The sequence below is a fragment of the Camelus ferus genome, chromosome 3 (genome assembly GCF_009834535.1).
Source record: "Camelus ferus isolate YT-003-E chromosome 3, BCGSAC_Cfer_1.0, whole genome shotgun sequence".
Classification (NCBI taxonomy): domain Eukaryota; kingdom Metazoa; phylum Chordata; class Mammalia; order Artiodactyla; family Camelidae; genus Camelus; species Camelus ferus.
The window spans coordinates 34056366-34071440 of record NC_045698.1 but is presented as its reverse complement, the minus strand read 5'-3'; the positions used below and the strand labels follow the sequence as shown (position 1 = coordinate 34071440).

Here is a 15075-nt window from a genome sequence, read left to right as displayed (position 1 = left end):
TGCATACAAAGAAATGTGATTCAAAGAAACGTAGCTTGACGCAGTGGAAAGAAAAGTAGACTTGTTGCCGGGAAATCTACTGAATGAAGCTGGTCTGATTACTTCCTCAAATATCAGTTTCATTGTCCATAACATGGTGATGTGGAAAGGCACTGAGTGCCTACAATTGAACACCTTCTTATATGTTATCTTATACAAGTTTTACAGTAAACCTGGAATGCGGATATTATTATCCTATTTTTCAGATAATGAATGGAATAATAGAGGTAAAAAAAGTCACCTCAGTTCACACAGCTAGGGCATAGTCAGAAATACAATTTGGGTAGTTTTGAAATCAGACTCCATGTTCCTGCTGTTTCTCTGCAGTTTTGAGGATTAACTGTCATTTGAGGATTAATTTAGATACTCTAAGGAAACATGTTTGGTGCCTGGCATATTCCAGATGCTTACCTGGGGAAAGGCATGTAACTTTGCAGTAACAAGTTTTGAATCAGACAGACTTGGTTTGAATCCGAATTCCACCATTTAAGAACTTTAGGCAATTTGCTTAACTTTTTTGAACCTCTATTTCCCCCCTTATAAAACAGAGATAATGATACTAACCTACGGAAATGGAAATGAGAAACAAATGTGATAAAAACTGATGTCAGTGGCCAATACACAAACTGTCAGAACCTTCAGTAAAGTCTGCTGGCTACGTGTCCACATTGAGAAAGAAGATATGATACTGTTAAGAGTATTGACTGCCTTGTTTGGGATTACTCTGTCTTATTTTATTACTTCCCATATTTTAAAGGTTGATCATACTTCCAAAAACATTCTATGTGTTACCTTTAAAATATCTATTAGAGATGATATATAATTTTTCTTGCTCTAGTGACTTATTGAGGTTAACAAAGAAAATATTAGAGAATCAATAACAAAATAAGTGGAGAAATAATGCACAGGATAAGTCATGGCGGGGAAGTGATTACACCTAGGACAAAGTACACATGGTATCACTCTTCCATGTTTTTCAAGCACCTTGAAAAAAATGACACAGTCACACAGGCAATATAATAATTGTTTTTGTTACTAACTTTACACTGGAGTGTGCACCTGATGCAATAAACAATGGAGACCATGTACTTCATAAAGGCACTTCTCAAAAAAGGGAAGATGGGGGCCATGTCTTGCATACCATCACTGCCAAGCATCTCTAAATGGTGAACAATCATGCTTGAGTGGGGCCAAGGCATCAAGACAAAGTATCCAAAGGGAAAGATGATGCCCAACAGCAAGAGACCCTAAACAGTGAGCGGAAGGGAATGACATCCCCTGACAACAGAAGGCCTTCGAGTGGGAGGCAACAGAAGTGAAGTACAGTCAAAAATTGGAAGGAAGATACATGAGACACATTCACACTTCGGGGCTAGGGGAGGTGACTGGATAGTCATTTCTGCCAACTCAGAGATTTTCCAAATTAATTTTTCATGTTTAATGTTTTTTCCTCTGGCTTTATTGAGATATCACTGACACGTAACACTGTGTATGTTTAAGGTACACAACATAGTGATTCTCTATACTGCAAAGTAATCACTGCAATAAGGCGAGTTAACACACCCATCACTTCACAAAGTGACTTTTTTTTTTTTTTGGTGGCAAGAATGTTCACAATCTACTCTCTTAACAGTGTTCAAATGTAGAATACAGTATTGTTACTGAGGATCACCGAGCTGTCTGTTCCATGTAGCCACTTCATGTTATTATAGTAATGGTTTTTGACCCAACTATTATGACTACAGATGGCTGTGCTACCAGGAGGTCTGTGACATGTGCTACAAAGAGTCGAGTCAATGTTTGAACACCTGGAAGGAAAAATGTCAGATGAATGAAAAGTAGGAAACATGGTAAGCGTGCTGAGATGCGAATCTATCTTTGTGTTCTTAACCTTTTTATTTCTTTGTATGAATCATGACAAATAAACTAACTGAAAGGGAAAAAACATAGAGGCAGGTCATTTGTCCTCCACATAATGAAACAGCTATAGGAAAATACAGGTTTCTAAAATTTAGAGTCAGAATCTGATGGAGGGGGCTTTGGGCCCATGAAACAGTAGTAAATGAAAGAAGGTAGTGCGAGGTCAAGTGCTAATTCAATTGCTGCACATGGAGGGTACTGAGACAGCTGGGGCGGGTGAGATGGAGGTGAGGTGGGTGGTTAGATACGACCTCAGAGAAGACGCAGGACCTCACCCAGGTCCTGAAAGGTGACTGGACCCGTCCAGAGAGAGGATGACAGTTCCTACTGACATCTGCTTACAGTCTTCCTTAACCCCTCCTGCTGATAGGACATGTTTCAGACTTTTACTCACTTCCCTAGGTTATTTAGAAAATTTAAAACACTGGTCACATTATATATTGTTATGACTGAACTATTATACTGTACACCAGAAATTGACACAGCATTGTAAACTGACTACATTTCAATAAAAACATTTTAAAATATTTCTAGTTTTATATCTCCTCTCATTTCATGCTTATTAAATTTTCAAGAATAAGAACATTTGATACTTGTACTGAACACACTCTGTCTAGATCATGGCACAGCCAACACACAGTGTAGTCACTGAAGATGAGCTATAGTTCAGTGTCATTTGCATGTGCCCGAGGTTTTAAGTTAGGAAGCTGTGGATAACAGAAATTTGAAGGACAGATTGGGAGAGTCCATGATTATATCATTGAAATTATGACTTTCTGCAGCAGAATGTTACCTTCTAAAGATGATGAAGGAAGATCTAAATAAACCTTCCATGCCTAATTAACCATTCTCAGGCACTTCAGATATGTGGCAATTTAAATGTCTGCAAGACCTTTATTTCTTTTGGTCTCCAAATCCAAAGTGTAGGTTGTATTCAGGACTAAAACTCTATAAGCAAACCTATATCTTGTACAGACTATTTCAGGTCTACTCACCCACTTGGCTGTTTTGTTTAGTGGGTCTAAACTTTGCACTGAAGCAGAGTTTGAGGTTTATCTCAGCATTCTTGTTGAGCAAAGTGATTTTTTCAGGTGTGAATGAAGCATCTACAGATACATCAGCAATACTCTGTGACCTGAAAAACATAAACGTTTTTTAAAAAATTATTCTTAGGAAGTTATCCAGAAAAAGCAGTCTTAGACCCTTATAGGAATGTGACCACAAAATGGCATTAACCTAACGTGACTGATCCTGTCAATAAATTGATTTGACTCCGTGTCTTGACTTTTTAGAAGAATCACATCCACCTTCAAAGAAAAAAATTTGGCCACCATGGACTACCATAAAAAGGAATGTTGTAACATAGAAGGCTGTAGCCTACCAAGCATGAAGCCTGCCAAGATGGCTACAGGGTGATGTTCACCGAAAGGTGTGATTTCTCACAGAATTGTTTAGAAATCAGCCATATAATTATGGAATCACACCTTCTATTTTTCTAATGCTACTCCCAACTGATTTTAACTGATTTTATTCAGTAAATATATTTTCTTAAATATTACCCTTGAGTTTTACTTTTTTCCATATGAAGTTTTCATTAAAATAATGCACTAAAAACCAATGCATTTCATCCTTTGGAAGCACAAGGGGATGTTGTAAATAGCTTTGTTAAGCTCAGAAACAACACAGCATCAGTATGTAACTTTTTCTGTCCTTGATGTATCTGGGTTATCTAAAGCACATTTTTCAACAGACATGAATGGATAACTGAACTGTATTTTCCTGGGGACTCTCGCTTGAACTCTCAGTTTCTTTCTGATTCTATTCCCTCACCAGCCTAATACATTTATTTTTGTCTTTGACTCACATTGAATCCTTTATTATTCCCCCTGCTCTTAAACCCCTTCTGAGGTCAATGAGAGGTCAGCTAACCCTAAATAATGGCTCTTGTTTACGACTAATAATTTGAAAAGATACCTTTTGACCACATGAAAAGTTGCTCTTTACTTGTGTGGTCTGAGTGTTCAATATTTTTAGAGCATTCTCATGCGGATTCTTTTCTGAGAGCTGAGGTAAAGCTGTTCAGAAGATAATATACAGAAATATCCTGAAAACCATTTCAAGGGCTTTGTCTTTTCAATGCACTTTTTCTGCTCACCATATAAAGAAGAGAAACTTGATTCTAATGTTAAGCAGGTATTTTTCCCTCCCATCAGGAAAAACATATTCCTTCCTCTATGCAAACTATGACACGTAAATGTCCTAGAGTCTTATATAACACGTGACATTTCAACAAGCCCAGCACAGCAATCTGTTCTACTTAGCAGGGCAGTTTTTCTTTAGCTCGTGTCTGACTCACCAGAGCTGAACGACCTGTCCAAAGGCACCAATGGACACATCGGTGATGGAATCCCCATTTAAATCTCCATAGCCATCCAGGGATCTCCCGAAGTACTGGAGATGGCTCCTAAAGGCTCCATCAGATCCCAAGATTTTCTAAAAGAGCAAGTGTGAGATGAAATTGTAGTGCACAACGACTGAAAGAGAAAATGAAAAAAGGCACCATCCTCTCCGCCCAGTAGACAGCCATTTCCCACATGGTTTTATTCTCAACAGAATTCCATTGACTTTTTTCCAGTCATATCTGACCGGATCTGACTATCATTCTTGCAGCCACATTTTCATCCAAGAAACAGCATGAATCTCCCATAAAACAATAAAGCAGCACCAGGCAGTGGAAGATCAGTGGACTGGTGGGGAGCAGGGGCAAGTTTGGGTCCAGATTCCTCTCCACGCTGACTTCCTTCCAGTCTTTACTCAAAAGCTGCCTTCTCAATGAGGCCTTCTTGGGCACCCTCTCAAATACCTGACAACTCCTAGCCCTGAAAAATTATTCCCTATTTCAGTATTTTTTAAAATTCCTTATCATTTACTGCTACCTATAATACTTTATCTTATTTATATTATTTTCCCTTAGTCTCTTTCATGAGAAGGTAAGATCCATGAAGAGCACAATTCTGTCCTATTCTTGACAGCATCCCCGGAGTCTTGACACCCAGTAGGGGCTCACTCAATAGCTGTTGAAGTGAGTGAGTGATGTTATAAGATAAGAGGGGTGGCCTGGGAGGTCTGCCCAATACTCTCCACCTCTAACATGACGATACTGCCACGTAAAGACATCACCACGAACCTACGGATTACCTGGGAATACCTCATGCGAATGGTGCCCTTACGACCATTGTAGATGTACACTGCTCCGGCGTTCTGATTTTCCAGAGGTGAGCCAACGATCACGTCATTAAAGCCATCCATGTTGATGTCAGAAAGAGCTGCAATCGCCGAACCAAACCGAGCATTTTCAACACCCTCGGGGCCGTCTAGAAATAGGTGTGAATTCAAAACGCCCTTGCAAAGGGGGTAGAAGGGACGGTTAAAAGGGGGGAGGATATAGCTCAAGTGGTAGGGTGCTTGCTTAGCATTCACAAGGTCCTTGGTTCAATTCCCAGTACCTCTTCTAAACAAATAAATAAATAAGTAAACCTAATTACCCCCCCTCCCCCTCAAAAAAGGGACGGTTAAAGCAAACCATGCAACTTTCATAATTCAAATTCATGGCAAATGATGTTCAGACCAATCTGCAAACTGTTAAAAATAGATAGGATTTTAAACCTAGTATTCAAAGCTCTCTATGGTGAGAATTACATAAAAAATTTTTTTTGCAAATAAAGTCACAGGCTGTCTGCTCATAAACCAAGGTAGAAAGAGGCAATTCTCTTCACCGTGGCTGCACAACCTACATAAAAGTATCTATTTCTTTGTCTTGCTTTCCTCAATATTAGGGTCTTCACCTGTTTCCAAATTTTTTAATTTAAAAATTTTCTGGTAAAAATCTAATCTTTTATATGAAATTAAGGTGGAGACAAAATAAAATACAGTATCTTAATTTAGTCCTTTACTTAAAAACCATTGAATGGTAGTATTTATAACAGTATAGGAAGTGAAAAATGAGATTGTTAATATCCTATTATAAAAAACACTAAATAAATCTGCCAAAGAAAAGACCTTTTCTTGTGAAAGATACAGTTGTTGTTTTTTTCTTTCAGATTTTGAAATCAAGAATGGAAATATTTCATGACTTCACAAGAAAGCAATGCTCCTCAACCATGAAACCGGGACAGTGTGGATTCTTTCTCCTCTGTAACAGTCTTACTGAAACCAGTCTGTTACTGAGGCAGGTGAAATACTGGAAGACCTCACCTTCAACAATTAATGATAAATCAGTTTCTGACAAGAAACTGGAGATTTCTTTAATTTTCAAACTAGTAGATATGCACTTCTCTTATTACTCAATTACACATTCTTTATAAGCTTTAAAATTGTTTTAATTGCTTCTGTTCGAGAGCTAATTTTTACATTAATTTAAATAAATAAGGTAGATAAAACATCATAGTAGCTAAATATAATATTTACCATGTGAATATCAGCTTCTCTTTTTCCATCCTTTTCTTATCCAGTCATCTCATTTTCTCCATCAACCTGTGTCTTTAATTTTGGTTTTTAGGTTTCACTGCATTCACTACCCTTATGTGCGTGGATTTAGAGTTCAGTCTACAAGTTGGAAAAACTGCTTTTCCATGTTAGAGTATGCTATGTTTTATGTATAAGAATAGGGATTTCCAAGAGTTGGATGTATACCTACATGTTACACTAAGCAATGGAATTTCCTGACAAACTAATGTAGAAAGCATTCAGGATTATATGGAGATTTTCAGAGTGCCTGGTAATCTGTCCTTAACACTGTAAAATGTTAACAAGATAGTTTTGCCCTTTTATCTCTTTATAGCAAAGAAGAGTAACTGAATGAGATGCTTGGGAAATACACAGATGTTTGTGTGTGTGCATGTGTATGTATTTCAAAAAGTGATGTGCATTTATAACGACTTTATTTGTAAAGAGAACACATATTCAAGGACCTCTCACGGAAAACTGCCGTGCACTAAGCTCTTGGTTATGCTTTTCAATGTGATTTTTAAAACTATAACTTACTGGTGACATCTTCAAAATGATGAAATATAAACCATACTATATATGAAAATTATCATCCAATGATAATATGTTTTCTTTATCCTGCAAAAATGCAGATTAACTTTTATTTACCAATACTAGAGAAAAATCAAACTAAGTCAGTTTAATAATTTTTTTTTTTTTTTTTTACCTCTGTGATGGTATACAGGTAGACTCTTCCCTCCTCTTTCTTTAGGTCATTCATGAACATTGGCGCACCTACCAAGAGCACATCTGTAATGGTGTCTTTATCCACATCGACGGAACACAGCACACTACCAAAATAGGAGCCAATCTGGAGTAATAAAGCATATCAACCTTAGGATTCCTATACTCCTAATATGACACTGAACTTTCATTTACTCATTCAACAGACAAAAATTGAGCATTTGCTGCCGGTAAGAGGGTAGGAACATAAAGATAGATAACATAGTCCTTGCTCTCTGGTTGTATTGCAATGTGACACTTGGCTCTTAGACCTTAGGGTGCAAAGAATCACTAAAAAAGCATGTTTAAAATACAGATTCCTGAGATCCATCTCCAGAGATCCTGCTGCAATGTCTAGGGGGCGGTCAAGAAAACAGTATTTTAAGCAAGCACTCCAGGTGTTTCTGATGCCGGTGCGTAAAGGATCACATTTAGGAGAGAAATGCTTAGAAGGTTTGTGAGATGTTATAGACAAAGGCAGCAGGGGAAGAAGGAAGTGGAACAAATAATTGTGTTTCCTCAGTAAAATACAGATAGAGGCAAGTGCCAAATGCTGTATGATCAGAGTGCACAGGAGTCAGGAAGACTAGAAAGAGTAAGTATTATTTGAATTGCATCTTGAGAGACGGCAAGGAATTTTCTAGGTGGAGAGAAAGGGGACAGCACGAGTGATGTCAGTGTCTACGGCATGACCTGGGACAGGAGAGTAGTTCCCGGACGGACTGGGCTGGGAGGACTAGCTGGAGGTAAAATGAAATTGAACGTTCATCATTCCACTCCACCAAGGCTCAGGGCACGCCTGTGTGAATCCCTCCCGAGGGTTCGCACATGAGTAAGAAATGATTCCTTCCATTACGCTTTCATTGTTTTTCTCAAAAGCACCACTCTTTAAAATATTAAGAGAAAGGAAAAGTATGTGACCACAGCTGGTTTGTGGTCAAGGAAGTCAGAGACTGAGGCCTTCTTACTCCTGGAAAAGCCACAGAGACAGTGGATCAGACTTAATCCCAGAGAAGGGGAATCTGTGGATAGTCGGTTTCTCTGATTTAAGGAAGAAACATTTTTGTTGGTTGGTAGAGTTCAGTGATGCTCATTTCAAATATGTGCCAAGCCCACGGGTCAAAATTACTCAGCAAGGAAACAGGACCCCATCCGCTGATCTTTGCTCTAGTGGGCCATGACTGGGAGTTGTCACAGGCTCTGATAGCAAACTGTCACCCGTCAGAAGAAAGTGGCAGAGAACAGAGTCGCTTTACGTTTAGAAACGTCAGAGCCTCAGGACACCGTGGCTGGCCCAGGTGTGGGGGCTCAGTCTGCATGATGCCATCCTGCTCCCTACTTCTCATTACTGCTCCTCCATATCCTCGGCTCCTGGTCGGGGCTTACCTACAAGGCAGCGGTTAGGTGCCTGTCATTGTTGGGCTTTAAGGACAGCTCAACCCAAGAAAAGCCGTGACCTCTGAAAGGCAGTTAAACTCTCAACACCCTGTCAAAAGGCAATGGCAGCTCTCAGTATTGTGAAGATTTAAGGAATATTCAGGTAGAAGCGGATTGCAGAGCCAGCCATGGAGCAGGTGCTCAATGAGTGCTAGTTTCCCTTTCTACTGACCTCTCTCCCCACCGGCCCCTGGTGTCCCTAAAAGCAGTTCCACCTATTCGGACGATGGAATTTACCTGGTCACCTCGGTGAGACTGAATAACTGTGACGTTGCCATTCTCATTAACGCTGTACAGCACTATCAGGCCGGTATAATTTGCCCGAGGAGCACCAGCAACAAAGTGGACACTTTTCCTAGTAGAAATCGAAGCCACAGAGTAACCTAGGAGAGAAGGAATTAGAGAGTGGGTGCTATGGACTATCTAGGCCAGACAGGCTGGTGAAGTTAGTGGAGATGATCAGAGGTCCTTTTGGTTAGTGTGATGCACAGTTCTCGGTGCTCCGGAGTAAATCGCTGGGGGCACGTCTTCCTTTTTCTAAGATGAACTGCTTCCTTGATTGACAGCACTGCGCTGTGTAGGTGGAACCTCTCCCTATAAAGCTGGCCCTCGACTCGGGGTTGTCCTCATCAGCCACTCATGAATCTGACACCCAACAAATATTTTTTGAATGAATAACTAAATGAATTTAAAAGGTCATATTGCACAGTGGGAGGATCATAGGCATTGCAGTCAGACAGTCCCAGATTCAAATTCTGGATTTGCCACTTACTAAGTATTTTTTATCTTTAGGCAAGTTATTAACCTCTTTGGCTCTCAAAGGTAAAATGAGGATAACAACACTTTTTCTTCCTTCCAAAGAGTAGTTGGAAGGATTTAAATGTTGAGATTGTCATACTAAGTGAAGTAAGCCAGAAAGAGAAAGAAAAATGCCATATGATATCACTTATAGATGGAATCTAAAAAAAAAAATGACACAAATGAACTTATTTAGAAAACAGAAACATACTCATAGACACAGAAAATGAACTTATGGTTACCAGGCAGGGGAAGCGGGGATGGAGGGATAAACTGGGAGTTTTGGATTTGCAGATACTACCTACCATATATAAAATAGATTAAAAAAAAACATCTACTGTATAGCAGAGGGAACTATATTTAATATCTTGTAATAGCCTCTAGTGAAAAAGAATATGAAAAGGAATATATATATGTATAACTGAATCATTATGCTGTATACCAGAAATTAACATATTATAAACTGACTATACTTAGGTTAAAAAAAAGTTACATACAAAGAATAGCCAGCTCAGTAACTGTCCCATAGTAGGTGCTCAAAATCAGTGGCTGCTTGTTATAGGAAGAAATGACTAAGAACTCGTAATTGATATAAGACACCCACTTACTACTCTGGCTTTTAGGAACTATTTCCATTTTAGAGAAACACAGTGATGTCAATGACAGAATAACAGCTGCTTGAAGAGCCAGGAGAGATTAACGAGTATAATATATAGCACTGCATTAAGCGGGTACGGGCTAAGACCTGACCGGCCAAGAGGCAACACCAGTACGTGTAATAAATCTAGTGATCAGAGGGCGGTAGATCGCTTGGCTGAACTGATCCTGAGACTCAACAAGAGGCTAGTTTAAAGGAAGGAACTTACATTTGCTGAGCCAAATGCTGCCAGGCCTTACCTAAATATGAACTGTGATTTCTGTCGTGCAGAATTTGGTCAAAGGCTTGCTTAGGGAAGATCAAATGCCCGTGAGGTGTCTGCTGGACAACCGTCCCACTCCAGTCGTAAGCTCCTACGGCACCCAGCATCAGAATATCCTAAAATAATGGGAAAGGGAAAAGCATTAAAACAAATCACCTTTAAAGCATAAGAGTGTAAGGTGGGCAAAACATTAAATTAATGGTCTAGATTTAAAGAAAAATAAAACTAAGCATGATGAAGTAAAATGTATATGAATTGTCAAAACAAACAAAAAAGAGACAGCAGACCAAAAATGGAATCACTTGTGCTACGATGACATCACCAGACCCAGATCTACTACCTAACCTAGTTCCAGTTTCAGCTTCTCCCAGGAGTGCCCTCTTAACTGGTCAGTCTGGAATTTCCTGGTCAGCACTAGTGAGGTAATCCGCCTGAGAGACACCTTTTGTCCCCCACGGGAAGGTGACCTTGCCTGAAACAATCCATCCTTTCCCGCTCTGCCTATAAAAGCCTTCTATTTTCTCTTGGCTAGATGGAATACGGTCCAATTCATGAATCGCTGAATAGAACCAATTAGACCTTCAAATTCATTTGGCTGAATTTTGTCTTTTAAACAGATTGTACGTTGACATATCTCTGAATTGTTTTGATATATTTTGTTCTGGAAAAAAAAGCCTTCCCACAGGCTATGTCACCTTGGGCTTCGTTTGGTATGACACATTTTAAAGATGAATCTGTACTACACATAGCTATCTTTGAATTTCCAGGCAAAGGCACACGTTTGCAAATGCTGAACAGTTGTGAGCCATTAGAAAGGAATCAGAAGGGAGGGAGCCTCCAGCCTCACATATTCCTAAGAAGGGCTCTGGATATGAAGCCCGCTTGAGAGACAGGAAAGCTGCTGCCAGAGGACGAGAGGTGGGCACTGCTACCCCAGACTGGTCAGGGTGACTCTCTTCTGACCTGGCCTATTTTCAACTTCCTCCCTCTTTCTTCTTGATTCCTTCTCGAATGTTCCTCCATCATCTCTACCCTACCCATCTATTTGAAAATGGCACAGCTACAAAAGGCACCTATGGCTGTGACAATCACTGGTCAGCACCAGTGGGAACAGCAAAATCGGACAGGCCACCCTGGGTTGACTCAAAACCCAACCTGCATATTCAAAGCTATAAATCATCACAGAAGGCAGAGTTGGTCACGATGGGACTTATTATTTTTAAATTTTTGATCTTAGATCTTAGAAAACACCCAAGATTACGATATTGGATTGAAAAATACAAAGTCATTTAAAAAATATAGCAAATAGGGACACGATGGGCCCCATTTTGAGGATAAGAGACCATGAAATTTTGTGAATGATAATTCTGGGACTCTGAATCTGCATGCAGGAACAGGCTTCAAGGAGAATACAAAAACTTCAAGAAATTCTGTGAAACATTCTCTGGGCGGGGTTCATTTACATTTTTTTCTGTGAGAAAGACCCATAACTTTTATGAGCATCTCTACCCACTGGAGATCCAGAAAACATCAGCACCTTTCATTCTAGAGAGAAAATAAGCTGATCCGGGTCCTTTATCCTGCCAGTCACATCTTCTGAGTTCATATTGTCCCCTAAGTATTTCCCAGTGTCACCGATCTCTCTGCCTCTTTTCCCCTCACATCCTGAGCAGAATGAGAATCAGAGGCCTGAGAGATGGATGTTTCTGAGAAAGAACACATTTCCCTGAGCTAAGAAGACTTCCCATCTCGCATTTTCCCCTAACGCTTCACTTCTTCAACTACTTTTTCTGTCTCTTCTCTTGGAAAAGAGATACTCCAGCAAATCAGAATTTAACAATGACAGTGATGACAACATTTTGTGTTTTTAACAAGCTTTCCCAGTAGTTCATTGATTTAAAGAAAATTCCTGCAGTGATAATACCTTGAATTAACATAGTGCCTGTTCCTTGGAGCAAAGGCTTTCTTGTATATTATCATTTTTTTTCCATAAAAATTCCCTGTGAAATAGGGAAGGGAAGGCATTATTAACCTGTTTTTTTCAGATGGTAAATCAGCAGCACAAAGAAACCAAATGGCTGTGACTAGGAATGAGAACTCTTGATCACTAGATGGCTGTTTTTCCCATTTTACACAAGGCTACTGCACCCAGAAGCGCTAAGCAAATGACCGCACGGCTGGAAGCGACCTGAATACACACATTTTGAGGAGAGTAATCTGCGCTGAATCCCACTTGTGACATCTCCATCTGGAAGTTGTCTCCGCCTTGGACGGTACCTGGGGAACAGCAGTTTCAAAAATGATATCACTGTTATTAATTTTATTTACTTATTTATTTTTATTTTTAAAATTTTGGGGGAGAGGTAATTAAGTTTGTTTGTTTATTAGTGGAGGTGTTAGGTAGTTAGATAAGTGGCGGCAGTGGGCAGATAGGAGGAGGAGAGGGAGGATATGGTCCGGAAGATGGTGTTATGCCCGCCTCCAGCATAAAGAGACTTTACTTCTAAACAAGTACCAGCAAAAAAAAAAAAAAAAAAGAAAAGAAAAGAAAAAAAAAAAACTGGTTAAGACCCAACAGCCACGACCTCGCAGTAGCAGAAAAGACCTAACCAGACATGACCAACGTTCACTGTATTATAATTAACATTGAGGTTTAGCCCCCCCCCCCCACCCCAAGGGTTTTTCTGTGTACACCATGGGTAAGGACATGCGCAAAGGGCCCAAACATGGCTCAGCATTCCAGGGACACGAGCCATCAATCAAGAGATCTCCTCCAAGTGAGGGTATAAGAGAAAGGGGAGATAAAAAACAACTGCTTTTTCCTCCCTTGGATCAGCACGCCTCCATTTCTTGGGGGCATACTTTTCCTTTCGTCTTAAATAAATTTTGTAAAATCTTTCCCTACACAACGCACTGTCTCCCAACTGCAAACTTGTCTTTTGGGTATGATAAGAACCGGGGTCTTTACCTTTTGCGGTAACAGAGGTACTAGGGATTGAACACAGGACTTCATGCATAGTAGGCATGCGCTCTACCACTGAGCTGTACTCTCCCTATTATTAATTTTAAATCAAAATTTCAAACATATGTGTGGACACACACACACACACACATACAAACTCACACAGTGTTCAGATGTCCACTCAGAAATGTACAGCTACCAGATTCTGGGAGGGAGGAATCTCTGAGGAAGTATTCAAACAGATCTAGAAATCCACAATACTTTTAAGGTAGTGTTTGAAGCTGGCATTAATCTTGATTATGCATTAGTGTACTTATTGGCATGCTCATGAAATTCCTGATATCAAAGAACATTCAACACAGAGGGTGAGGTAAGATGAAAGTGATTGTCTTTTTTTTTTTTTTTTTACTAGTTAAGAACCTAGCTGACTTTATTGCTTTTAAATATTGGTACTAAAAAATGCACACATATCTCAGATACAGTTGGAGGAGCCAGGCAATTGATCTGTGGTGAAGACCATGCTGAGAGATATTTGGATTAGGCTTCAGGAACCAGGATTCACAACTGAGTAGGAATTTTCCCAGTTGAAAAGTCTGTCCAAGTTCTACATATGGGCTTGCCTCAGACACTAGCACTGTAAGACTCAATTAGAACTCATTTTCCATACTGTGCGGCCAAAATGGCTTCATTTCACTCATCTTTGCAAAAAGGAAGTTAAATTTCTGGACTGCCACATTAATGTGGAGAAGACAAACTATACTGTACAACATAGTCACTTATTTAGAAGATGTAATGATTTATACAATTTTTAATAAAGTAGAGCATTGCTCCCTCAAAATTCATAATAGCAGCTATCACTCAAAATCATTTCTAGTTAGCTTCTAGATTGCACTGTGATCATTCATATTCATTCAGGCTGCCACAAAGAAGCAAAATTATTACCACAGATAGTCAAATAATTTTGTATTATCTCAGGACACAGATTCTGATGATGATTCAGACAACTTAGACATACCCTGGGTGTTTAAGTGGCAATAAAATTTTTTGGATAGACCCTTCCAGTGGATAATCAGAAGATGAAGACTTGACTATAGGAATTAATATTTAATTTATGCAACCCCCTTGGATCCAGCTTCTGAAGCCAGACCTGACGCACAGTCGCTGCTGAATAAAATACGCTGTTTATTGCTGAGGGTTACTTTTTACCAACTGGGAATTGTTTTCCAGTCCTCCTTACAGTGAGCTCTCCAACACATGCTATTTCTATACTGGCTAGACCTTCCAAGGTCATTAAGTAAAGAACTGTAGATCTTATTTTCACTGCATTTTTCTAATTTTAGAAGTGCACATTTGTTGCAAACAGATTCAAGAATTTCAGAAATTATGTAATCGTGTAAAAAGGTAGAACTTTTTATGATTATAAGAAATATTCACACAGTGTAGAAAGGTAAAATTATTTATGATTATAACAGATATTACTAAATTTCTGCCTCAAAAGGTTCTACAATTTATAATGTTATCAACAGTATATGAGCTTATTTGCTTGCCCATAATTTCTCCAAGATTAAACATTTCTAATCTTTGTTATCTTTTAGGTACAAAGTAACACTGATTTAATTTATATTTTAAAATAATTACTAAAATTGGGAATATTGTCTTATGTTTATTGGCCATTTATATTTTACCTTTTATAAACTACTTATTCATCATTCTTTGTCTATCTATAGGAGT

At 39.1% G+C, this 15075-nt stretch overlaps 1 protein-coding gene across 1 annotated transcript in view; it reads right to left on the bottom strand.

Annotated features, from left to right (window-relative positions):
• ITGA2 (integrin subunit alpha 2) overlaps positions 1-15075 on the bottom strand; it is a 95418-nt gene that overhangs the window by 27313 nt on the left and 53030 nt on the right. The window contains exons 10-16 of the mRNA XM_006185917.3: positions 12583-12659; positions 10360-10498; positions 8902-9047; positions 7172-7315; positions 5158-5361; positions 4316-4452; positions 2955-3094 (exon numbers count right to left, since the gene is read on the bottom strand). Of these exons, the coding sequence (XP_006185979.2) occupies positions 2955-3094; positions 4316-4452; positions 5158-5361; positions 7172-7315; positions 8902-9047; positions 10360-10498; positions 12583-12659 (987 nt within the window). The remainder of the gene's footprint in view (positions 1-2954; positions 3095-4315; positions 4453-5157; positions 5362-7171; positions 7316-8901; positions 9048-10359; positions 10499-12582; positions 12660-15075) is intronic.